Source organism: Aulostomus chinensis, chromosome 3 (assembly GCF_037954235.1).
Source record: "Aulostomus chinensis isolate RoL2024-O1b breed Wild chromosome 3, RoL_Achi_v1.0, whole genome shotgun sequence".
NCBI lineage: Eukaryota > Metazoa > Chordata > Actinopteri > Syngnathiformes > Aulostomidae > Aulostomus > Aulostomus chinensis.
The window spans coordinates 430001-457500 of NC_141322.1; the positions used below are offsets into that span (position 1 = coordinate 430001).

Genomic DNA, 27500 nt, shown 5'->3' on the forward strand with positions numbered 1-27500 from the left:
AACAACCACTCAGTCCCATGATACTTGTTACTGTTGGCGCGTGGACCTGAAATCTGGTTGACGTTAGAGTCCTCCTCACCTTTCCTCCTCTCTAGTACACTCTGTCCTGCTGACTACACACACGCATGCGCGCGCACACACACGCATGCGCGCGCACACACACACGCGTTTTCCCCAACCTTTTTTCTATTTGAATGTACCCTTTGTTTTTATTTTCGATTCTTTCGGAGGCCTGCAGTATCGGTTGCGGGGTTTCATGTGGAAGTGCTTAAGGGTTTGAGAGTTAACACCTCGGTGAGCTGCTCACACTCGGGCCGCTCTTACACAAAGGCGGCTTTGTAGAGACTCTCCCCAAATGTTTTCTTAACATGTTCCAAGCAGTTTGAGCAGGCAACTAAGGTAAACAAGATGTTGCCATGATAAAAACACTTGTAAAAACACAGCAGAGAGCACTCAGAGACTTTCAAGGCAGAGCTGCACCGGCTGAGCAGAATTCAATTCCTGTCTTCTATAAACAAAGTGTGAGGCAACGTCAGAATACAAGGCACTTTCCCGAAGCGAGATATGTGTGTCGATGTGTCAGCGTGTTTGTGTGTAAAATGTGGTAATCATAACTGAATGTCATGAGATGTTTATTAAGTCAAAATAAAGATACAGAACTGCCTCTTTGATTTTTATCTGGGACAGAAAATGTACTGCGCTTCCTCTCCACCTACGATGCAGTCTAGAGCGATAAGCTGCACCCAAGTGGGTTTATGTAAACCATCAAAAGAGGCTTCAAAATGTTGACAGAGTCCAAACTTTCAGCCCCCACCTCTGAGTGCTTGTTTTAGGATAATGGAATTGTGTCATATCTTGTTTAAAGTGCGACTAATCCGGGGTGACAGTGAGCCATTGATCTGCTGCCACAACACAGATGTTTTCCTCCTCTCCGTAACCATGGCGCTGGATTACCTGCGGCGCCCTGCTCCCGCTCGCGCCGCCTCAGACGAAGGCCCGGCCACGTCCCCGACTCTACTGCTGCTAGATGCAAACGTGCTGCTGCTGAGGTGTGGGGCGATAAAATGGCCAGACTTGAGAAAGGTGAAGGAAAGACAAATAGACCGCAGAGAGAAAGACGGAATGAGCTGAGAGACGATGTCCGGTGACAAGGGCAAACACGCAGCGCGCCCTGAGTGTGGGCTGCCACAGATAAACATCCTACCCTTGTTTGTTTGGGAAAAACGGCCCCCATCACCATGGGAACTGCACATATCACAGGAATTAGAGGCCCATGCCGTTCTCCAAAGGAGACCCCGCCACAGTACCCTTGTCAGGAGAGGGCCAGCCCAGGCCCCCACTCAGGAATAACAACTAGCTGCAGCGCCAGTTGTCGGGTCACAAAACGTCTAATCGGCCCGACACGAGAACAAAGACACACGGCTCCGACTGTGACTCCGACTTACTTGAGGAAAGACTGGAAATCATCAAAGACGGCTTCACATCCAGGCCACTTGCAAACGCCGTGGCCATAGAGGGGGTGAGTGTGGGGGGAGGGCTCGTCTAGAGTGGATCTGGAAGACACAAGCAGCAGAGAATAAAAACTCAGATGATGTTGGCCGGTGGGATCTCTGCTCACTCAGCCCCTCCACTGAATCAATATGTAATTATTGAGCGTGACCGAGCCGCTCCGATGAGGGCTGCCAGGGGGCCCTCTGTCGCCAGGCCCACCTGGAGGAATGTTGGGCCGCTACATTCAAACCCCAAACGCACCTGACACCTTCACCAACATGTTGGCTCTATCTGCTGAGCCTCCCACGGGACCAGGGGCGGAGCAGCGGCAGTAAATAGCAGGAACATCCCTGAAAAACCGACTCTACAACATCTTTCGTACAGAGGAGAGGGAGAGAGAGACGGGCAGCCGTATGGACACCGGCACCAAACAAGACCTGGGACTTGCAGCTACCTGGGGGGCTGGGGGCTGGCCTACATGGCTACCACCTGTGCTAGTCTGAGCCTCCTTGGCTGGGATTCATTACACCACAAAGTGCTGTGTTGCCCTTCAGGAATAATCCCACCACTACCACTGCCTCAAGCACGGATCATTACTACTACTATTACTGCCACTACTACAAATACTACTCATACTTCAAGGGTGTCTTGATGGAGAGAAAAGCAAAAACTAAATATCAAACAATACATCTTCCTTGCTTTGGCCTCAATTTGAATTAATAAGAAGAAAGTAATCCCACAGAGGTGTGCCAATTTCCCAGGATTAAACAAACTGATGCTCAGATTAAAATCTCATTTGTTTCCATGTTGGTAAAACTGTCGCCGAAGACGGAAATTCTAAAGGTTGTCACAGGTTTTCTTATGTTATAATTACTTGCTTAATAGTTCACATTGTTCATAACATGTGATAATTGCATTGCAATTAGGAAGCAGTCAAGCATTCATGAATGTAGTTAGCAGCTTTTTTCTCCCCGTTTCAAAAGTCAGATTGTTTTTTTTCTTTAATTTTCAATTATGAATTATGCATTCACATTAGGACCTGTGTTTTGATACAGCTAATAAATAGATGGTTATAATGAGTTTTTAACAAAGAAACGTGTGGACTGCTGAAGGTAACGATGTTTTTTAATTTGAAGAGATCCTTTTTAATTCTTGCGAGCAGGCCTGTTGCTTAATTCTCTATTAACAGGATATTGAAATGTGGAGAGCAGAGGGAGCGGCGAGCGGCTGGCAGCAGAGGAGCTCGGTTAACGGTGGATGGCTCAACAGTCACGAATGACAGAATTTACACCAAATGAGACACATTAGTGTAATCACAGAGGAGGGTTGAATTCACTGCCTTTTCTCCAGTTTCCTGCATTGGTGACGTCTGGGCTGGGGAGGAAAGCCCGCGCCATCGCTAAGGCGTCTGCACACCTGGACACACGTCTGACAGCCGCGAGCTGGTTCGTTTCTGGTTCACTTCTTTTGATGAGATGCCGAACGCCGTAAATGAGTCCTGACGGCCAGTGAAGTCAGTCACAGAACTCCCTCACAGTGTGCACTGATGTGAGCTTTCCTCACTGCGCCCCCCCAGTAACGCCCCCATGCCGCTTTATGGGACGCGCTGCTCTGTAGAAGACCTGGTGTCGCGAATGTCCTCCACCTCATCCGTCCTCGCTCACAACATGATTTACACTCGATGATTCCATTATCATTTCTCTGGCGAGCGCAGATGAAAGCAGCTGCGGCCGCTCTGATTCTGCGTCTGGCTCACTGGTGGCTGTGTTCCAGTCCCCAGGCTGTGCTTACTGGTGCTTGTTGGGAAGTAAAGTGGGCCAGGCGCTCTGTGAGTACACAGCTGACGCAGCTCCGTATTGGGAATTCGTGTCAGATACAGATCAGGCACATTTCATTTAAATAAGCAAATAATTGAGTAAGGGTGACCTGGCTCACAGGGGTATATTTCTGTCTGCGTCGTGGCTCTGACAGGCGGAGGGATGGAGTTCGGACTGACGCTGGTCCCGGCCTGTCTTCTCTCACACGGCTAAAAGCAGCACGTGCCTCGTCCTCGGAGTGTCAAGCCGGCAGTGATTGAATTTCTCCTCCTTCCTTAAGACGGAAGCGCAAAGCCGGTGAGTGATTCCTGTGGATGCACTTAAGGTTTTAGTTGCAGGCGTCGTTGTGCCTGGGCAGATTTTATATGACACATGAAACTAACTACATGGTACTTAGGGCCTGCTGTAAACCAATCTGAAGTCAGTCGGGAAAACAGGCCCATCAGCAGAGAGGCTTGTTTCTGTTGCCTGACAAAGGGACTCGCACAACCGCATCAATTAAAAGTTCATTAAGTTCAGCACTGGGAGGATGAGTGGATGCTCTCTATTTACGCCCAGGCCATTATCTTCAACCTGATTATTCAAATCCCTGGATTATTACGCCGACGTTCTCTCAGTGCCTTTGCTCAGAATAATCACAATATTTCAGTTTTCTGATTAGAATTGAGTCTGCACCATCAAATGAAGAGCAATAATGCTCCTGATAGTTGTGCAATTAATTGAACACAAGAACAGATCACTGGCTGAGTGAATCCAAATTAGCATCATTCAGCACCTAATAGGGAAAGTTGTGCGTTCACTGCGTGGTGCGATTTGAAGCTCTGGATCGGCGGCAGACGGGTGGACCAGGATCACCTGCTCGGTTGGCTGACAGATCCAAGATACTGCAGGAATATTCAGACCCAGACTGCCTTCCTCACTTAAGCTTGTGTTAAACTGCTGTTGACATCTTCTTTAATCTCTGACAGTCAGCGGCTGCCAGCTCTGGCGTCCTGTCTGCTCCGATGTTTCAAGCCGCCCTCAGCTGAGACGTTCCTCGCCTTCTTCTGCCATCGCTGCTCACCTTTCTCGCTCACTCGCGACCGCGCGTGAGGGATGGAGTCAATATCCTCGTCTCTGACTTGTTTTTGACACCAGTCAAGCTTTAAAATACTATCAACATGCACGATTTCAATTGTATTTTCCCCGTCGTAGTCGTAGTAGTTGTAGTAGAAGTACTCGTAAGTGAGAGGATCAAAAGGAATCCTCCACACAGGTAAAATGGCATTTCTCTTTTAAACCACAGCTTGAAAGAAATAGCTGCATTGCTTTTGTACCCCCCCCCCCAAAAAAACCTCCCAGTTTACTGTGTTAAACATGTTTTCATCCACACGGCTTTTATAATGACACGCGTGTTTTGATCAGTGAAACACCAGTCAGACGTGGTGAGCTCACGGTGCCTGGAGGCTCCTCACAAGCAGCTCAGAGATCACACAGCGAGCCGGGGTAGCGGCCAAATGATGTCCCTCCTTACAGGTGCACGCACACACACACAGGCGCAGACACACACTCACACACACACACTCAGACACACACAAGCACACACACACTCACACACACACACACTCACAGGCACAGGCACACACTCACAGACACACTCACAGACACACACACACACTCAGGCACAGACAGACTCACACAGACACACACTCACAGACACACACACACGGACACACACTCAGACACACACAAGCACACACACACACTCACAGACACACACACACTCACACACACACACACACACTCACAGACACACACACACTCAGGCACAGACACACTCACACAGACACACACATCCACATTCACACACACACACACACTCACAGACACACACACACTCAGGAACAGACACACTCACACATACAAACACTCACACAGACACACACTCAGACACACATTCACAGACACACACACACACACACTCACACAGACACACTCACACACACACAGACACTCACACATACAAACACTTACACAGACACACACTCACACACACACACACTCACACACACTCACACACTCACACACACACAGACACTCACACATACAAACACTTACACAGACACACACTCACACACACACACACACTCACACAGACACACTCACACACACACACAGACACACTCACACAGACACACTCACACACACACACACACACACACACACACACACTCACACAGACACACACAGTGGCAGTTCAGAGGGCAAACTGACTCATCCTGCTCTTCAAGAGTGTGTGTTCTCTCGACACTATCCTAGCGTGTTGCAGCTCGACTGAGGCCACACGGACCGACTCACATGTCTCTCTTGTGACTCATGTACTGCCCGTTGGTGAAGGCGTGCTGGTTGAGGGTCGGGTTCTTTGGCGGTGCCGGGGAGGACAGGTCAAGCCCCCGGTGGCCGTTGTTGCTGCTGCTGCTGTTGTTGTTGTGCTCCTCCTTCACGTGAGCGTTCGTCACCTCCTTCCACAGTTGCTGCAGCTCGGCTGGAATCATGCCTGGGACAAACAAATTGGATAATTAAATCAATTAACAGCTAATCCAACTCTCGTCTTCATCGCTTAATTAAATCATGTGTCTGTAAACAAAACCGTGTATTAATTAGAAAATATTCCACTACAGGGTAATGCACCCAGAGCTCCTGCCCCCCCTCCCCCCGTGATCTGAAGCGTGTTTGTCTTCACGCACATTTCATGCCCAAAGTAAATAATTAACATCCAGACAAGGCATGAAATCTGAATAATCACATCATTCTCTCTCAACAACAGAACACACACAACAAAAGTTTACAATAGCAACAGCGGAGAACATCCCAGCCCTGCCTCCTTGAGAAGCAGGACCCTGGGGTAATATTCTCAAAAGCGCATTAATGTGCAAAATACTTAAAGCTCTGCACCGCCTCCAATTGACACAGAAGACTTAAACCTCATTTAACAAGTCAAGCACGCCGCAGCTCACACAGCCCTTTGAAAACAATCCCTTGAAGACCGAGGACATTTTTCTGTGTGCTGAAACACATCTATGGAGTGGTTTTTCTGCCTGTGAGTGACAGGGATTCCGACAGCCAGGGCCAGAGTCGGGATGAAGCGGGATAATACTGTGTTTCAGCGTACATGAGAAAGACCCTTTGTTGGCACACAATAGATTCAGTATGTGGCCCTCTACGGCTCGTCTGTCTCTGCGCCGAAGAACTCTACGGACGAGGATCAAGCCTCATGGCTGCAGAATCCCGCCGCGCGTCCCGTCAGAGCGACGGCCAGATTTCAGCGACGCACTGAGGGATGGAGGATGGATGCGTGCACTTGTGTGGGAATCCCAGGCTGAGCGTAACCAAGCCACATGTTGTAAGCTTGGCAAAAGAAGCCCTTGGGTATGGGAGGAATTTAACCACAGAGCAAATGGGCAAGACCACTCGTTTAACATTACAATTAATTAAATCCACTCTCAGAATGAGCGCTGGCAGAAGAAAGATGATTTGCACATGCTTATCTTCCACATTCTCGGGATCCGTCTGCTCGTTTCTCATCAGCGGCTCCACAGATACCAGAAGTGCTCCATTCACGCACCAGATTGTAATACATTGTGTGCAAAATGCTTAGTCTTAATTTATTCCTGTTGTGGAAAATAACTGTGAGGTGAAGATCTCAATATGATCAGCAAAAATATTCTTAATTTGATAAGCTACTAAAGATTTTAATTATGCTGGTAATGGAGAACATTGGCCTAATGAGGCGGAGGACTCCAGAGAGACGCAGAGGCTAAGAACTGTGAAATGAGTCTGATAGGATTGCTGTAAATTCACACTAGATCGTTTGCATATCAAAGAGCAGGAAATGATTGCAGGACAAATCAATAACCTTTCCACGTTCCAAGGAGCGTCGTTCCTCATTGGGATATTTCGACATGCACGCTTTATTCCGCCTGCCTGTGCTCTCCCTGATTCTCCTCAATGTCTTGACGAGTGCTAATGGAAGCGCACGTCCGTGACAGGCTACACATGCTTGCTACTGGCATGGCGAGGATCTGCTGCTGTTGTGGTGCCTTCAGGAGACTTTGGAGCTAAACTTCTTGATCTGGGATGGTTGTTTTGGAAAGGGAAGGTCACTGGTGATGCGAGCGTCCTGCACTCCAACAGCGGGAACAATCATTTTCCCCCCACTTGGTGCCCAGTGACAGTGGGCGATGTATTTTTAGCCGATGTGCTTGACAGGGCGGCCCACACTGGCTCAATTACCCAGCAGTCCTGGTGACCCCGACACGACTGTTTACTCAGATGAAAGCAGGACGGATGGAGCGGGCTGATGGGAGAGGTAACGGAGGGGGACGGCGGTGTCTGTCAGTGGTTTTATTGCTCCCGCTCAAACCCTAACCTTTACAAACTCAGCAACAGCTACGGCTCAGGATTCCACATCAATGACAAGAAAATGGCATTACCCAAATGTCCCAGAGCGTATTATATTTGGTGTTTGAAGGAATGTTCCTGCTCCAGGGGTCTCCATCTGATTACTGAGGGACACATAATGACATTGATCTGTAAATCCTCTTTCTTGGGCCCCTGTCTGTCCACCCTTTAAATGGAGGATTGGTTTATCTTTCCTCTTTCCATTTCTCAACACTACTATTCCGCTCATTACGGCCGGGAAGCACAGACAAGCACTTTAAAAAATGTATGTTGTTGGGACACTTGATTGATCACCAGCCTCCCAACTCAATTTTACCTCTGCAGGTAGCTCTGGCACGGAGACAGTCCGAGCTCTTCAACCTCTTCCTGTCCTTGTCCCCCTGTACCCAGGTGACCATGTTCAAGCAAGCAGAAAGTTGATTTAAGGTTCATAATGACATCAGTCGCAGGCCATCATCCCCCAAATAACAAATGGCCCCCAGTGCTCTGTGCTCTTTAAACCGAGCTGTTACTTCTCACACACAGTGCTGGTGTCATGGGGGGACAGTGACATTGCTATTAGTTTATTGTTCCGTCAGGCTGGGACCTTTACTGCACCCCTGTTTATGTTGCAGTAATCACTGGCCTGCTGATATGCACCCTTCGGCCTGAAATATGTCCTGTCCTGATGCTGCAGGAACTATTAGCAGCGAGCTGCAGCCGGGCCAATCAATCACTGCCAGGTCAGCGGTGCTAGCCGCTGCTCCCCCTGATGGCAGCGCTTCATGGCTCGCCACATTCTTAGCTTCCATATTACCCACAAATTTGTCTTGTCACTGTCCCACTGGCCTCTGCAGGACGCCTTAAATGATGTTGTACAGCTACTAGAACTCACTGAGCCCTCAACCTTAAAGGGTGTATGGCCCCAACACACATTTTCTCTCTCTCTCTCTCTCTCTCTCTCTCACACACACATACACACACACACACACACACACACACACATCAATAGAAACACACACATTTGACACATCAGCATCATTAGCCTGAACTACCAGTGACTCCCTTATCAATTCAACAGGACAAGCGTGTGTGTGTGTGTGTGTGTGTGTGTGTGTGTGTGTGTGTGTGTGTGTGTGTGTGTGTGTGTGTGTATGTCATAGCCACCTAAACACACTGCTATTACCAACAACAGTATCTGTTGTTAGACTGGAATATTTAACGGTAGTAACTGGTCACAATGAAGCGATGTGATTGAGCAACAGAGAGAAACGAAGCGGCGCCTCCCCCTCGTTCCTGTCTTTAGCTACTGATCTGTGGTCTGAGAGCTGAAGGGGGTCCCTGGTCTCGTCAGGAAAGTGAGGAGGGAGATTTACTGGGGCCTTTTAAAGTGAGTGTATCAATATCTGCATTTGACACCTGAGAAATAAAAATGCACATTTACTGAAATCCGTAATGACTGGAACCTGAAGAGAGCAGATCAAGGCATCGCATCATAAGCAGTACTAAATGTGAGCGGAATATTGCAGATTAGATCTGAGCACCACGGGCCTGGGCCGCTGATGCATGAAAGAGTTTAGTGATGTGGAAAACCGAAAGGTCATCAATAACTTCAAACAGTGGAGCAGAAAATGTGCGACGAGGAAGACAAAGTGGGGCCTGCAGCTCGGGTCTGGGTGCAGCTGATCCTGGCCAGGTGAGGCTGGAACCTGAGGAGAACCTGTCATCAGGGGAGGCGGGAGCTCCCCCTTGGGTTGATAACTTTGGGCTGCGTCAATTATTGCTGTCTGGTTTGGTTTTAATCTCTTTCTAATAATACAAATACTGCAAAAATGGAAATAAGAGGATATTTAGATATTTCACATGCGTCTGTACTTCAATTATTTTTCTGACAACTTTTGACTTTTATCTTTATTATCTTTATTTCATATCGTAGTTTAGCACCAAAACAGCCAGGAGAAATAATACATCTGTAATTTTGTCCTTTAAAGTTTAATACTTTGAGTACATTTCCATGCCTGTACTTAACTAAAACAGTTGTAGCAGCACTTTTATCTGTACTTGCACAAAAGAAAAGAATGTGGACGCTTTTACCACTCTGGATGAGAAGGAAACTTGGGAGTACAACTACTCTGTGACAGAAGTACCGGACTGCTGAAAGCTCTCAGGAGCACAGCACCTCACCGTGTCACTCCTGTAACACTTTACTCAGAGGGTGTGTATGTGTGTGTGTATTTGCAAGACGTGACACACAGCCGTTCGGTTGCACGCCTGTGCCCATGGCGACCGTCTGAGAGCGGATGAGTGATTCCATACTCAGTCCAAACAATAACACCACTGTACAAACGTGTTTGTGTTTGCCTTTTACCTCAGCACCCCGAACCCGGCTGCTTTTAATCTCGCCCTTATCTTGTTATTTCAAAGCTGTTTGTTTTAGCTGGACTGAATAGTGAATGTCATGTTCTAAACCCTCATGACTCAGGCCACTCCTTAACCAAATATTAAAGAACAAATAAAGAAATAAACTTCCTGGCCAAACAACAATTATTGACTTGCTGTCAAATATTTCATGAGTTCACTGGAAGTTTAAGAACAATACATCCAGCCCTCCTCCAGCTGTTCAGCAGTAATTACTTCATACTTTGAGGCCCCCCCTCCATCTTAGGACCAGGGCTCTCAAAAGGCCTTCCAACCCAGCAACTTCGATTCAGGAGCATCCTCAAATACAGCTGAAGGAGTCGATACGGGACGAGAAGCAAGGTCCGGATCCTCCATGTGTCAGTAAGGATCCCCGCTTTAGTTTTTACTCCTTTCAAAATTTACACCCAAATGTGTCAGCAACTGTCTCACAGTGCTTAATTAAATAAACACTCACAAGCAGCCAAATGTGCAATTTGGTTCAGCTTCAGTACTGTTGAGGTGATGGAGGTGTTGGATCCCCTCCAGAGGGGAGCAACCCTGTGCTGCAGCATCTGATGCCACCAAAGTGCCCTCACTGAGCAGCAGAGAGACTGGAGACTGACAAATGCTGCAGGCCAGCAATACAACCGTGTGTGTGTGTGTGTGTGGGGGGGGGGGGGGGGGGGGGTACTGACCCTGAGTGAGGGAGTGCAGCGGCAGACCTGTCTGTCCAGGCTGGATGCTGAGCAGTCCTTGTCTCTGAAGGTTGAGCAGATGCTGCTGCTGGACCTGAAGGAGCTGCTGCTGGAAGGCCAACTGCTGCGCAGACACCTGCTGCTGGTGCGCGCACACACACACACACACACACACACACACACACACATTTAAAGGTGTAACAGAAATATTGAGCAAACCGGATTTCAGGAGTAACTGGTGCGAAACAGAGAGAAAAAACATTTGGAATTTGCTCACAGAGTGAGTGTGTACACCTGCTCCTCCTCAGTATAGGAGTGTGTACACCTGCTCCTCCTCAGCTCGGGAGTGTGTACACCTGCTCCTCCTCAGCTAGGGAGTGTGTACACCTGCTCCTCCTCAGCTAGGGAGTGTGTACACCTGCTCCTCCTCAGTTTAGGAGTGTGTACACCTGCTCCTCCTCAGCTAGGGAGTGTGTACACCTGCTCCTCCTCAGTTTAGGAGTGTGTACACCTGCTCCTCCTCAGCTAGGGAGTGTGTACACCTGCTCCTCCTCAGCTAGGGAGTGTGTACACCTGCTCCTCCTCAGTTTAGGAGTGTGTACACCTGCTCCTCCTCAGCTAGGGAGTGTGTACACCTGCTCCTCCTCAGCTAGGGAGTGTGTGCACCTGCTCCTCCTCAGCTAGGGAGTGTGTACACCTGCTCCTCCTCAGCTAGGGAGTGTGTACACCTGCTCCTCCTCAGTTTAGGAGTGTGTACACCTGCTCCTCCTCAGCTAGGGAGTGTGTACACCTGCTCCTCCTCAGCTAGGGAGTGTGTACACCTGCTCCTCCTCAGTTTAGGAGTGTGTACACCTGCTCCTCCTCAGCTAGGGAGTGTGTGCACCTGCTCCTCCTCAGCTAGGGAGTGTGTACACCTGCTCCTCCTCAGCTAGGGAGTGTGTACACCTGCTCCTCCTCAGTTTAGGAGTGTGTACACCTGCTCCTCCTCAGCTAGGGAGTGTGTGCACCTGCTCCTCCTCAGCTAGGGAGTGTGTGCACCTGCTCCTCCTCAGCTAGGGAGTGTGTACACCTGCTCCTCCTCAGCTAGGGAGTGTGTACACCTGCTCCTCCTCAGCTAGGGAGTGTGTACACCTGCTCCTCCTCAGCTAGGGAGTGTGTACACCTGCTCATCCTCCTCCTGACCCCCATCCCTGCAACCTTGCACTGGTGTGTTCTCTCTGCCAGGCTCAGGATCGATTGACCCAACACGCGAGAGAGTGACACAGGTTGTGGTACGGTAGCTGGAAGGCGGCGTTCTCTCTGAGGGTTCTGTGTTCTCCAGCTCCTCCCTGACAGCCTCAGACAAAGATCACGGTGCTGTGGGGGCGGGGGTTCACACGGAACAATGTCTTTCATCAGAACGCTAAATAAATAGAGGGTGGCTTCGCAGAAAAAAAGAGAATAAGAAAGAAAATCAAGTGTTGCAAATGAATTTAACTCTCCCCCCTTCACATGTTTTTCTTCTGGTCCCATCAGCTGACAGGAGCTCCTGCGCGCTCGCAGCATGTAGACACATTAAAACCCCCCAGACCCAACAGACCAAATAAGAGGTTAACAAGAAGTGGCACGAGGGAGAGAAAAATACAGTCACTGACAAATGAAAAAGAGCGGCACTGGCAGCCCTTTATTGTCAAGCTTCAAATATAAAGTTAAAGATCTTTGAGAAACTAAATTTGGATGTCTTTAAAATAAAAGAGGCACAAAGCAACAACAGGGGGTTATTGTCTGGCAGCCACAGGGGAGTCGCAGCATAATTCTTATTCTGTCTTTTGATGGCTGCTAGAAATGCGACGGGAAAAGAGGAGAGAGAGAACATCAGCAGAGCTGAGATCCTCTTGGGGCTGCATCCATTTCCTGTGATCATACATAATATGCTTCAAAAGTTGCTACTTCTTTTATTCTCGTGCTCCATTCAACTGATCAATTGCACCTCCTTGCCCCCCCCCCCCCCCCCCCACTTGCTCCTCTTGTGTTTACATCAGATGCGACTTGATGACAAGCCCTATCTGAGGCCGCGGAGCTCTGCTGTCATCTTGATTTATGGGCGCATCACGCTACAACTTGTCCAAACTGAAGCCGCAGTTCATTAATTAGGGAGCTACCACTTTGAAGTCGGGAGCCTCGACAGCGTTGTGAGGGTGTGTGGATCTGTGCATCTGCCTTTAACATCAGTTTCTCGGCTTCCTCCCTCTCCAAACAGCCAACTCAATGGGGAGAAGAGCAAAAAAAATCCCAGATTGCCTTTGAACTTCTTCTGACCGCACAATAATAATATGCTTTGTCCACAGTGATGCTTGTATCCGCCAGTCATTAATGCACATTAAGCTGCTGCCGACGAGCGTGTCCCGCTGCACCGGGGGAGCAGAGGAGAGGAAAATAAAACCTCCGCACAGCCAACAAAGCTGGGAGCGCTCTCTGCACTGATATCTCACAATTACATGCCTTCTCCTGCTCTGCCATTTCCATGTTAATTACCAGGAAAAGCCTCTCAGATTTATATGCACCTCCTCGCTGCCTGTCTCCCTCCTGCCCCTCATTACAGGACCGGTCACCTCCTCGCACACCACACTTGTTTACTTGGGGAAAAATATATTATTCTAATGAAGAAAGAGAGAGTCACCAGTCAGTTCAGTTGTTAGCATTTATCCAGCAAGTCTGACATGCTAATCAGAAGCAAGAGTGCACTTGACCCCCCAGTCAGGAAGCAGAAGCAGCTGGGGGGGCACACATGCCCTGCATGCTTTGGTACTGCAATGCCAGCCTACCTCTTTGCTCTGCTTGCTGCCTGCATGCTGCTGCTGCTGCTGCTGCTGCAGGAGCTGGAGGTGGAGCTGTTCCTGCTGCTTCTTGTAGAACTCTTGGAGTTGCTGCTGCAAAGGAGATGGGGAGGCCAAGTGAGAGCTTAGCTGTAAGTTGGTGAGAATGTTCAGAACATTGAAGAGAAGAGTGGTCATTGCTAACACTTGAGAGGAGAACAGCAGGTCAAAGGAAACTCTAAATATACGATTTTCCTTCTTCCCTCTCTAACTCTTCCCTCAGTGAGCCCTCCGCCAGTAGAAGCTGAAACACAGTGATTGACGACATCAGCGACACGTTACCTGTTGCAACATGAGGGCCTGCTGCTGCTGGAGAAGAACCTGGAGCTGCTGAGGGCTCAGGACCTGCTGCTGGAGGATTTGCTGCATCTGCTGTGGAGTTATCACCTGTGGTGTCATCATAGCCACTGACACTGGAACCTGCACACACACACACACACACACACACACACACACACACACACACACACACACACACACACACACACACACAAGGGCCTGTCAACAACAAGCCTCTCCAACAGTCCACTACGGCGCCCCATGAAGAACCAGAACCAACAAGTACCGATCCATAGAAGTGCATCCCTCTCTAGTGATCACAATCAGCAGGCAGGAGCAGACTGTCAATCATCCATCAATAATGGGCTCACATGATAGACACAACTTCAGTTACAAGGAAGAGAGATGTCGACACCTTGATCGGGGGGGGGGGGTCATTCCAGTTCCTCCCAATGTCTCTACCCGCCATGACATCACATCAGCACCCCCTCGCACACACCAACCCCCTAACACCAGCACGCGTCATCTGCTGAGCTGCTGCTCGCAGCTCACTCTTTAGCAAACATGGCGAACATGCCATATCTGAGGACGCCAAAGCCCTGGTACACACACGCCATGTCATGTGAGATCATTTCATTAGAGGCGCTGTCATCTATTATTGTGGAGCTAGAGAGCGCCTGAAGGAGGCCTCTCTCACTAACTCTTGGCAGAAAGGTGTGAGTGCACGACTCCTCAAAACAAGTGATTTGTTGTGACACTGAAAAGGCGCCTGGAGTTGTCAGGACGCCTTAATTGCTCCTGTGTGGTGGAGGACTGTCTGCATGCTGCCACTCACTTCCACCATGTGCAATACCATTAAGAGCTGCTTCACCACCGCATTCAAATACTCACTTCAGGACGAGCTTCTGTCGCTGCAGCATGTTCCTGGTGACGATTGCGTTTGTGCACAAGTGTGTGTTAGCGTGCACAAATTATCTGCGGTGTGTGTGATGTCAGCAGGCATGACGGGTGACAGTCTGTCCTCACCAAGGTTACCCAAATTGTGTGGCCACCTGATAGCTAATGACACCCGTTGAATTTTTCATGCATGTCTGAATGTAATTTAAACTGTTTGGTAACTAGGGAGGTTTTCTTGACACACACCCTGCATGCACATCACACTCTTCATGCTCGCAACATACAACAAAAACAAAGTGCAGCCCTAATGAAGAGCTTGTCGTGAAAATGCAGAGAAAAGGGCAGCGATGTCAGATGGGACGGACGGCGTCGATGCTCGCCGTTCCCCTCAGCGTGCGGGGCCAGGCCGACGCTTCCCGTCTCCAGAGATTGAGGGAGATCCAGCCCCACCCCCGCCGACCAGCATACGCTCCACATTTCTCATTTCCAGCTCCAGACGAAGGGTTGCGAGGGAGAAAATGCAATATTAATTCCCCCCAGTATTATGTCTTAATATGCAGTTGATCTTGACTTTTGCACATGACTTGTCCTGCCATTTGCATCGCCCCGGCCTCCCATTCCCTAATTTCACAGTCATTATCCACTGAAGTCCTCTTTTTCTGGGCATTGTTAATTTTGATGAATTATCCTGAAGGTCGAACAAGCAGCAAACACAATGAGATGTTTGGCTCCGTCTGCATTTACTCCACCTGCAGCCAGCAGAAACAATATCGTCTCTTATCTGGAAGTTTGACTTCAGTTACATGCATTAAAAATGGACTCCACTCTGCTTATGCTCGTTTTTACCACGGTGTTGAAGCTGCACATGTAGTTGTGTATTGTCATCGTCATGCCACATTTTACGGAGGGTGTGACGTGGAGAAAAGGGGGGCTCACACCAATTTAACCCACTCAAGCAACTCTCAGGAGCTGCCAGTACAAATGACAGAGCTCCTTCACTTTAACTGCCTTAATTCTTTACACCTTCGTTGTGTATCTGCTCACGGTTCACACTCCGCCTCGCTCACGCCGACTACAGAGCCTCGTCCGTGCAAAGCCCAGCAAAAGGCTATTACAGACCGCTTTTATTACCCATTACTACTGAGGTCATTAGCAGCAAGAGGGATTGTATGCTTCTTAACCTATTGATCAATGTAACTACTACCATTTAATCCTGCGCTGAAGGAGTGAAAATCTGCCTAAGACTGGTTCCTATCGAGAGGGAGGGCGGGAGGGAGCACTTTAACTGAAAAATATTGCCCTGGCCGCTGTATCATGCCCATTTAACGCAAACACAGGACGCCAGTCGCCATTTAGAGTACTCCCATATGGTGCACTCCGTTGTCTCCTGGATGACTCCAGATGATGCACAAAAATACATCAGCGCCATCTAAAGATAGTCTAAAAGAGGGCTGGTAGTGGCTAATAACTGGAGGGATCCGTGGAGCCCGGCTCTGCTCTCCTCCAGCAACATGAGGGTGTAAAGGAGAGGACATTCTGAGAATGCCAGGAATAGCAGACGTTTATGAAGGTGTGGCCCTCTCCAGGTGCTTCTCATACATAAACATTCTCACACAGCTGCACAGTGACCGCAGGCAATACAGTGAACCAGCACACACACAGTTTAACATGTTAACTGTGACAAGCACACACAGGCACACATGCAGCCTATAACACGCTAAATAAGACGAGCAACGTGACATTTACCACGGAGGAGCAGCTGAGAGCTCTCACTGTGGCCACATGTCAGTGAAAATAAAGACCATTGTTTCCTCCTCTGGACCTGATGGCTTCCTTCCACACACATCACCTCTGACATGCAGGGGAAGGTTAAATAATAAACTTCATATACTGCAAGCACATACGGCCAAGAAGTCAATGTGCATCAAGAGAAAAAGGCTGAAATACCATAACGCCGTGGAACACAAACCACACAGCTAAAAGTCACTGATTCAGAGTTAATGGCGACGCTCTCCATCAAAATCAGAGGTCCAAGACTAAAGGCAGCTGACAAGGAGCCGGTGCGAACAAGATTTCTCCACACGGAAGAAATTAAGAGCAACAGAAATGAGCGACGAGGAGGTGAATGTCAGTGAGACCGGCTCAGACGTTCGCTCGCCGTCAAGGTGCGGCGAGGCTGGAAAAAAAGGAGGGTGAATTATCAAATTTTCATCTCTGCTCCCTGGGGTCATCTTGTTTTGTAGAAGCATCAAATAGAATGAAGAAGTAAAAAAGAAATAACGGACCCCAGAGAAATCACAAGTTGGCTATGTTTGATGTTGTTGTGTTGCTTCGGCCTGCAGTCGCACGCCAGGAAACTACTTCCCTTCCTACCTCGCATCTCCTGCATGGAAATGTGGCAGCGACCAGGATTCCATGGGAGCTATTGTACGCAAGTGATGTGTGAACATAATTAGTTGTTGAGAAGACTGGAAAGACTAATTCCATAGCTCCCATTCAGCTTGATTAAAATCTCAGAGGTAGAAAACCTTAATATTTCCCTCTAATAACCACATTCACACCGAATAACCTAATAAAAACTAACACGACATTAATAACAATCCCTACATGTACAAATCATTCAGCCTCACCAAGAGAGGATAAATTCTGGGTCTTTTCAGTTTGCATTTAAGATTTAAAAAGCAAAAACAGAACATTCGTACAAGTGACCTCCACAAAACCTTCCTCGCCATCCACAATCAAGCTGTTCTACAAAATGTTTACAGCTCAGATAAACAGGATAATCACCACCACATTTTGTCTGCCATGTGCTATATTTCAGGGGTGTGTGTGTGTGTGAGTGTGTGCGTGTGTGTGAATCGAGTCTGAAATTATTTGCAACAACTGTAAAAACAAAAGTCAAGATTGCATTTTGATTAACTTTTCAACGACAAACAAACAGGTTTTTGCCGGTGCTGGAACCAGAGTCAGGTTCTACAAACAAGCTGAGTGAGTGATAGACACACACACACACACACACACACACACACACACACACACACACACACACACACAAAAGACACAAAGATCACAACAATGGAAAGAAACTCATCATTATATCTATTAAAATTAACAATCATATATTTCAAAATAAGCAAAAATCCACTTTGTTTAAAAGCAAATATATTTATATGAATTATAAATGATAAATGTAAATTAATCAAATCATTGCCAATATTACAATACAACCCTAAAGCCTATTTTTGTGTTATTTAGCATTTCTATATATATTTTCTACAAGAGTTCACATGAAAGTCAACGAGCTATCAAGACTTTCACAGCCACACGACACCGTTTTAAGATGTGAAACCTGGCTTACAAATTCCAGGAGATGACGGCACACACACACACACACACACACACACACACACACACACACACACACACACGCTGTTCACTCTTTTCACTTTTGCTGGGTGCACCTCCCGACCAGTGTGGTGGTGGAGGGTTTACCAGCCCGACACGCTCACATTTCTCCAGCCAGTTGAGATTTGATTAAGATCACATCCTTCAAATCCCCGTCAGACGAAACTGCAGTCGTAAGACAATGACCGACGCGTCCTCGTGCAGGTTGTTTCAACTCTGCAACAACGCAAAGCTAATCCTTGTTTCCATGACGGCAGACGCGAGGGCCACAAATTCTGTTGCTTCATGACACTTTTAAAATGTGCCTGATACAAACTAATTATTGATAATAATAACATTTTACATACCAGAAATAACTCTGTATTTAATAGTTACAATTTAGTGCAGTGTTTTCCAGGTGAAACAGGTGAGTACCATCATGTTGTTTATTGGTTTAAATCACTGAGCTAAATACTGGAGAAAAAGACCTTCTGCCATTAAACAGCGTGTAATCTAATCGTGAACCCTGCAAAACATATGGCGTCTCGAGTTAATCTGGCGATTGAAGCAGACACACACACTCCGAGCAGTAATGACTCCTAAAAGAGCCGAAGAAGCCTTTTCAAGTAAAGACATGTTTGAGTCAGGAGAGCAGCAGCTGCCGCCTCACTCGAGCAGCGTTTTGCCCGCCTGCCCCGGCACAAAGCGCAGCCCTGCACGCTTGTAAAGGATATCCCAGCGAGCTGAGGGGCTCCCGGCGGCAGCCCCCTGTGCCCCCCTCTCCTGGTACACAGCTAATATCTGGTTGCCTATGTCATGGTTTAGACATGACAGGTGCTGGCAGCCCCTCGCCTTGACAGGCCACTGCACAAATAACGCCCCTGCCTGAGAGGGCTAATGCACTACTAATGAACAATAAATCAACTTTGATTACAAACTGTCAACCCAATCAGCTCGCACTCCAACTCTCACAAACTGTGAGGCTCGGCACAGCTGCACAACATTAGGCTGCACGCTGCCCTGCACCGGAGGCTCCTCTCTCCTCCTCAGCTCCAGCCAGCGTCTTTCACACTCACCCTCTTTCTCAGCCCTGGAAACCCTTTGCAGCACAAAGATGTAGAATAAAGGGTGACAGCGAACACACATAAAAATGATGAGCAAGTCCTTTAAATAGTGTGTTATTTTAAATGATTGTAGTAAAAATACTTGAGCTTGTAAAACTCGAGAAAATCAATGTGTCTGTGTAAAACATGGTAAAATTGTAAAATGACCTCAACTTTCCCTCCTGAATGTATGGTGCAGTCCCTTTGTTTTTGTTGCACGCACACGCACGCACGCACGCACACACACACACACACACACACACACCAAGTTTTGAGGAAGGCACGAGTGATGGCAGCTGGAGTGACGGCGTGTCTCCAGTGTGGTTGGCGGTGTCAAATATAGAGCTGTGCCAGACTGGGTCTTAATTCACTGTGACACAGTGAGGAGGGTGAGCAGGAAGACGGGTCCAGGCCGTCGCCTACCAGAGGAGCTGCACCAACGCTCACAGCCGGACGAACACTAAACTGCACACGGACCGTAAGAAAAGCTTCACTGCGAGTTCTAAAGGTCGGAGTGGATGTTGCAAACTAACACAACAGTAGTTATCTGAGCAAAATCAGCAAACCTGCCTCCTGTTCTCCCTTCAACTTCCCAGAGATTAAACTGTGAACAAAAGTGCTCCAGATCCTGCTGAACTGGTTAGCTGACTAGCAGCAGAGTCAACCAGAGCCTACAGAGGCAAGTGGGAGTCCAACAGTGGCAGTCAGACGTCTGGTAGTGTCACTGACAAACCAGCAAAGAAGAAGAAACTTGCGTGACTCCTGATGAGCATCAACAAGGCAGATAAACACAGGCAGCTACTGCACGCGCTCACTTGAAAACTAGAAAATACTTCATACGGTACAGTACACTTCCTGCATCTGACACCTGTTTGTCTGAGTGCTGACAGCATCTGAGCAGTACAGTAAATCCTGCATCACTGCTCCCCTCAGACAAACTGCATGACAAAATTAACCAATTACAGTGAGAGAACATCAGCCACAGCAGACAATAAGCCTCCTTTTCTCTTTTCCCCAGTCAAATTAAATTGTCAAGTTTTTACACAAGAAAGCTGGCAAAATCACAGAAATCAATCATATTGACAAACCTGACAAACTCCATTTAGCTGGCAGGGTAAACAGAGTGCCGGGCCACGCGGTGTGGAGTGAAGCAGAGCGGCGAGTGAGCAGCGAGGGAAAGAGAGAGAGTGAGAGAGAGAGAGAGTGAGAGAGAGAGAGAGAGAGAGAGAGAGCGAAGAGGGAGAGGGAGGGAGGCTGAGAGCGAGCGCCGTTGTGCTGTGGACTCTCCAACCTTCCTCAGGATACAGACAGATCGCATGAGCAAGGTTACTGCCTGGCTGACAAGATACAAAACTATCCAATCAACCACGCCCTCCTCCACCAATCACAAGCAGCCCTCTAAACACAATCAATTCAAATGGGGCCACACAATAGGGGCCGGCGGCTGGGCTGCAGGTGAACCCCCGCCTTTGTGTTCATGCCCCTCTAAAAAAGAAAAAGACACAGTTGACCCTTTGACCTCTGCCGGGACTCCGGCCGTGCTGTTTAAACAATGGGAGCCTAAAGAAAAGAAAAGAGGCCCTTTAATGAAACAACAGAGAAGTAAACACAGCTATCAGCTCTTTATTGTTCCCATAAACTGACCCGTTTTCAGGGACCCGACAAAGACACAACTCACGTCACATGTTGACAACAAAGCAACTCACACCTGAGAGTTCACCACGCGCCTGATCTCAGAGCCAAGGAGCATTTATGAGAGGCAGTTCTGCTTTAAGTGGATTTGGTGATAAAATCAGCAGCAGCATCAACTTTTTCCTGTTTTCAACACTTATGCAACATTTTTGGCCTGAGAAAAGCTGAAAGCTCTTGCATTAATAGGGAGCATGAGAGCAGCTAGCAGGCCATCCATCCCAGTCCATCCCAATGAGAGCAATTAGCTGTCATGATATCATCACACTCTTAACACCCGTGAGCTCTCAGTCAGGAGCAGGGAGGAAAACAAGACCCTGCCACCTACTGGTGATCCTGCTGAACTGACCAGGGCAGACTTCCCCGTCTACCTGAGCATTTATTTACATCAATCAGATTTCATTCTATAAAGCATCACATCTTTAACAAAGGAGCTGCTAATCAGAACCTCGGTGAGAACAGTTAAATAAGTTGTGGCTCCTACTTAAAGAGGAGAGGCAGGAGGCAAGATTAACACCTCACTTTGTTAATTATCATGACAATAAACACAGCGCTGCATGACGGAGCTCCACAACATGGCTCATATGAACGGCTGTGAAGCCTTGGCCCACCGTGAAGGAATGTTCATGGGATGAATTCCAGTCCGCAAACACACTGGTAAAATAAACAGGGAGCCTGCATAGCAAGCCACTGCTCTCATCTGCTAATAACTACCGAGCAGGCCGGCTATGCTACGCTAGGTCTCAACCATGACGCCACGCTAGGCTAGGCTAACTGACCTACATATATATTCTTGACCAGGAGACCTCAACTGTCCACAGTGACGAGTCCAACACATATCACTGTGAAGCAATAAGTGACAGAGAAGGTTGGTTTTATTTTCTCTCCATCACACACACACACACACACACACACACACACACACACACACACACACACACCGCCATGGCCGCGCTCTCCTCCCTCGACACTCTCCCTGGGGGGGCATGTCGGCGTATTCTCAATAAAACACCTTCTTAGCAGTAATAGGCCACTGTTCTCATTTCAACACTCCCAAAGGCCTCATGATAAATTTAGCAGACACACACAGTTCAAGCGTCTCCTCTCACTCTCTCTCTCTCTAATCCACTGCCTCTGCGCCTCTGCCATGTAAAATAATTACACGTATGTGTGGACGCGAACCACCGGGCCGTGTGGACGCGAGCCACCGGGCTGGCAGGACGCGAGCCCCCGGGCCAGGTGGATGTGCCCCCTCACACCAACAGAAACATCAGTAACCTTGAGCTTTGAACTGACACTTGGTGGACCGACATGATCAAATACTCCTGTTTCCTGCTTGGGTTCGAGTGAATGTCGGGGGGGGGGGGTGCATACACACCACTGCCCTCATCCCTTTTCTTGAAAGCCTCGGTGACCTGGACCACTGTCATGAGAATACAAACACAGCCTGAGCCTGAGTGTGGGTGTAGAGTAAATCAGTGTTTACTGATGAAGGGTGTGTGTGTGTGTGTGTGTGTGGGGGGGGGGGGGGGGCTATAAATAAATACCAGCTGTTCTATAAAAGACTATAAATGCACTGCAGCAACTACAAGGTTGATCTCAGTGCTGATCTGTTTCTAATATGTGACTTTGTGAGGACCTTCAGGAGTAAAATGTCCATCCAAACAACACAAATGATGTCAGTCACAGCAACTTCAGATCCCATCAGTCAGTGGGAGCGAATGCCACCAAACACTCATTATTTGGGTTTGTTTATGTAAAACAAATGAATCAAATATTAGGGGAGATATGAGGGGATCAATAATAATGTTGGGTCTCCTGGGACTGAAATGTCCCATTCAAACTCAGTCTTCACTCACTGTCATTACAGTACAGGGTTATGCATTCAATTGAACAATCTTATAGTTTACATCTAATAATTGTTTTATGTGCAGTGAGAGATTTATAGAACTCTGAAAAACTAGAAGACAAATACGTCACTTTGAAAAACATTAAAATAGAATTTTTGGGAGCGCAGCTTTCAGCAGCACTCGTGTGAGGGAGGAGTAAAAACTAAAATGCTGTCCAGTCTGGAGTGAAAGCTTGATATGCTACGTGCAAGATTTCATGATGTCATGAGCTTCGTAACAAAATGCAGTTAAAATGTGTTTTCTTAAAGTCGATTTCTTAAAGACAAAATTGTGGAATGAGGACTGGCACCACTCCGACTCAAGTTGCTAAGGCCATTAACACAGCGACAATAATTCTGCACTACGGCTGAAACGGGCCCTGTAGACCCCCGGCAGGCCGAGCGGGTCGGGAGGTGCCTCCTTTGTTCTGAGGTAAGACGTCCCACCGCACAGGTGAGTGGCGGCAGAGCTGTGAGAGCTTCCTGGACAGAACCCCAGGTACGTCCACGGCTCATTTGCTTCACCAAAGTCAGAGACGGAGCTGCCAGAACTCACTGCGGTGACCCGAGAGTGAAATTCCTGTGAAACATCTGCACCTCCTCATGGTGCCTCCATCCTTGGACGCCGTGAGATGTGAGTTACAGGAAGTCACACATGACTCACAGATTTCCCCGTCTACTCTGAATGGCTTTGGCTATTGACTTTTAATTTCAGCATTCAAGAAATTTGTGTTTGCTCAATATTTCCTGTGGCGCTGCAGTGTTCACCAGCCCCGGCAGTTCGTCAACTCAAGAACACTTTGGGGTTTGAGCAACTTCAATTTCAGGAGGTGGGGACTTTCCCCTGGTCTAGTTCAGAGATCGATTCACCTCTGACTCAGTCAGAAACTACATGAAGACACGGAGCCGGTGATCGACGGGGCAGCAACGACCTGCTGGGTGAGTGGAGGTTAAATCACATCATTTAAATAACAAAGAGAACACAGTCACAGACACACTGCTAAATTTAAGATGGTAGGTATGACATGTAGCTACTTGAGTCTGAACAAGGGTGTCATGATGACGATGAAGATGATGATGATGAAGACTCTTCTCAGCTCCAGGAACTGAAGGTCACTGTGATGCTTCACTGCCGTCCCTACCTGACCCCCCCAGGCGTGTGAATCACTTCATACAACTCGATAGCGAGGAAGGAGACGATGCTGAGTTAAAACAAATGTTGGGTGATGGGGGGGCGGGGGGGGGGGGCGCTCTGTGACTGGAGTCAATTCGACACTCCTGGTCTGGACTGGGAGAAGCGTCCCGACACAGCAGCCCTCCCCACGCTTGGCTGCGTGTAATTGGGACAGATGACTTCATCTGACAGGATTAGCCCAAACCTGGTTCTAATCTAACACTCCACATAATTCATTTTTACTACATGACAAGACAACAAGCTGCAGGAGACACGCGTGATCCCAGGGACCCGTGTGCTGATCGAGGCTGACACACGTGTCAAAGTTAGATTTCCATACAGCATCACCTTGAGACGCTGCACAGACACAAAGAGGTGAACAACACACACGACTGAGGACTTTGAGCTTTCAGCGCAGGAGCCACGTCCCGGCCAACATGGCGGCACATGGCAGGACCATCGTGCTTCTGGCAGCAGAGCCGAAGGAGCCCACCAGAGGAGCAGGGCGAGGGCTCTCCTGCTGTACGTTGAACTGGTTGGTGTTGGACTGGAGTATTTCATGACCGTTGGACATGACTTCATATGAATGGAATAAAACCCCCCACCTGTTGGGTAGCCTGAGCGTGGAGAGGCTTAATTCCCCAGCTGCTAACCCAGAACACAGATCCAGTCCTGTGCCTGGTTCCTCCTGGCCACTGAGGCCCTGCTGACAGCCTGCAGCAGCACACTGGATCACATGTGTCAGGACAATGCCATGAAACCACTGCATGAACGGTAGAAGAGGCGGCGGCGGCGGCAGCGGCTTGTCCTGGAGGCTACCCCCCCACCCCCCTCCTGGAAGGATGTGAAGAGTGAACGTTGGGAGTAAGGGTGTTGGAGAGGTGCTCTACAACTTAAAAGGATTTCATCCTGTAAATGCGAGAGACATTAAGGTCTAACATGGAGATGCCCTCGGCCGTGTGAATGCACTCAGGGAGCGAGCGAGGACGAAGAGGCGAACACCCCCAGCACACTCCAGAGGTGGCAGCAGCCTCCACCCACAGAATCCAAATGTTCAATCAGTGCAACACCCATCAGAAACTGTGCCTGCTGCTCAGTAGGCCGCCTGATGTCACCCTCAAGCTGAGGACAGCCTTGTCCAGCTGAGACGGACAACAGTTCCTTCACTCTCAGCTTCTCTCAACCAACAAACAACATTGCCTGCTTTTCTCATTCAATCCCCCAATCGTCCACCTGGCGTCCCTCAACCTGACCACTCACACATTCTCCTTACTCAGACAGAACACCAGTCACGTGACCATGGACGCCACATTCCTGCATCACTAACACAAAAACTCCATATTGCCACAACACGCTCAGCCCAGCGGACTGCTGCGTAATCCCCAGCAGGAGGCTGATGCCTTCCCAGGTTCCCTTGCAGTCAAACAGAGTTTGCTGGCTCTGTGGAGCTTGGGTTCCCTCCCCCTGCCTTGATGCTGGTGGACTGCCGGCGAGGGTCCGGCAGTGTTGTTCCTAATTACCTATTTCTCTACTCCTGATCCTGCGGCTGGCATAATTAGTTACCTGGGGCTGCAATCCAATTTGAAGTGATGACAAGAAAGTGATCCATGAAAAAGTAATAAGTTAAATCCAATTTCAGCCTGCCTCTAATTAAATGCACATGGAACTAATGAGTCAAACCCTACCATTTCACTGATAATGGTAATTAGCGGGGTGGGAGTTGCTTGCTCTCGTTGTCGTGCCGCTGTAGGTGTGAAGTGCTAAAGGTACAGGCGGCGTGGATTCTTTTAATTACACATGTCATTCTGTCAATGTAATTTACTGGCTTTTTGACCAGTCAAGTATGTTTAGCTGCTTCCCAGCCAGCTGAGCAGCTGTTTGTGTATCCAGTCTGATTAAGGCACCTCTGGGCTGGGGTGGGGGGTAGGGGGGTGGGGGTTGGGATATAAAACCAAAGAGCCATTTAATGTTGATCAAGGATTCTGAGGCTTGTTTGACTCATATTTTTCCCCCTTTACTACTCGATGCAGTCATGTTTTTCAGATGTTTCGTATATTCCGTGCTTCATTATTTTTGACTTGAATAAGAATGAATTGGAAAGTGAGTCACCAAATCGCCAAATGAGTAAAAGTCTGCACGTCTCCTTCTGCCTAATGGGAAGCTGAGAGGAGTGGAGCCTGCGCCACAGATCAGGTGCTTTTATGGGGTGTCGGCTTACTACACAGCCTCATAATTGTTGGATCGTGTCTTTTGATGACCAAGTCCAGCTCCAGGAGAATGGTCCCCAGGCTGCGTGATGGAGGTGGTGGATGTCAGACTGAGCTCCTCTAAGCTCAGGTTTGTTCTTAAAAGAGGAAGTGAGATGAGAGCCTGGAGAGCGTGACAGCGATGAGAGGAAACAAGTGGGACAGAGTCTCATGGAGAACAGCTCACTGATGGTTATGTATGAAGGCTGGACTACAATAGCGTGTGCGTGTGAGTTTAATTAGCTGAACATGTAATTCACAGACAAACAAACACGTGTGGACCTGTGGCTTTTTCATAATGGCAAAATGTAACATACCACATCAGACAGCAGGCAATTTACAGTGTTGGTTAAGACACTACAGCAGGCCTGTGCTCTTTCCACAGGCACCGGGCTGGAGGGGGGGGCTCTCCTTCAATAGCTGAGTGACAGCTTGGCCAAGCTCTCTGTATACATTAATAAATTAGAATTTTAATTTTGTCTTTGTCTGCAGGAGATGGTCGAGTACTTCAGTATGTACCAACAACTGGCTGCACGCTGGAATCTGCTATTGTGGTCCCTTCTGTTGACCTCTGCAGCACAATTCCCTGCCAGCCTGCAGAAACTGTTTAGTTTGATCCTTTCAACTTATTTGAATCCTGACAAATATGCACACAACTGAAAGGTCATCACAGTCATATTTCATCCTCTGGAGCTACTCCGAAGACATCTGCACAACAAAGAGGCTTTTTCACAACCTGACATTAGACCTAGCTGCTACAATAGCTCATTAAAAAGGGCCCCCGACGGGATAGTCAGAGTATTAAATATAATATATATACACACACGCACACACACACCCACCCACCCACCCACACACACACACACACACACACACACACACACACACACACACACACATATAGAACAGGGCCTCCGTATTAATTACCAAATATGCCCTGAAGACGTTTGCAGTTTCACACTGATACAAACAAGCCCTCCTTGTTCAAACACAGACACATTTCTGAAATTAACGTAAATATTGCATCAGACACTCAATGCTTCCCCACATCAGAACCAGAAAAACACCAAAAACAAACAACTCTGATCCACCTGCTTTTTTTTAATCCAAAAACCAAGTGCTAAATGCCCCCCCCCAAACACACACACACACACACACACACA

General features: G+C 48.2%; 1 protein-coding gene across 12 annotated transcripts in view; it reads right to left on the reverse strand.

Moving 5' to 3' along the window:
- foxp1b (forkhead box P1b) overlaps positions 1-27500 on the reverse strand; it is a 163207-nt gene that overhangs the window by 15098 nt on the left and 120609 nt on the right. For 8 of the 12 annotated variants that reach the window (XM_086197208.1, XM_086197199.1, XM_086197166.1 and 5 more), the window contains 5 exons: positions 13960-14097; positions 13627-13731; positions 10823-10964; positions 5646-5844; positions 1446-1553 (listed from right to left, as the gene is read on the reverse strand). In XM_086197208.1, the coding sequence (XP_086053334.1) occupies positions 1446-1553; positions 5646-5844; positions 10823-10964; positions 13627-13731; positions 13960-14097 (692 nt within the window). Of the gene's footprint in view, positions 1-1445; positions 1554-5645; positions 5845-10822; positions 10965-13626; positions 13732-13959; positions 14098-20428; positions 20621-27500 lie in introns of those variants that run through there. The other 4 variants (XM_086197252.1, XM_086197239.1, XM_086197244.1 and 1 more) reach the window with 4 other exon arrangements.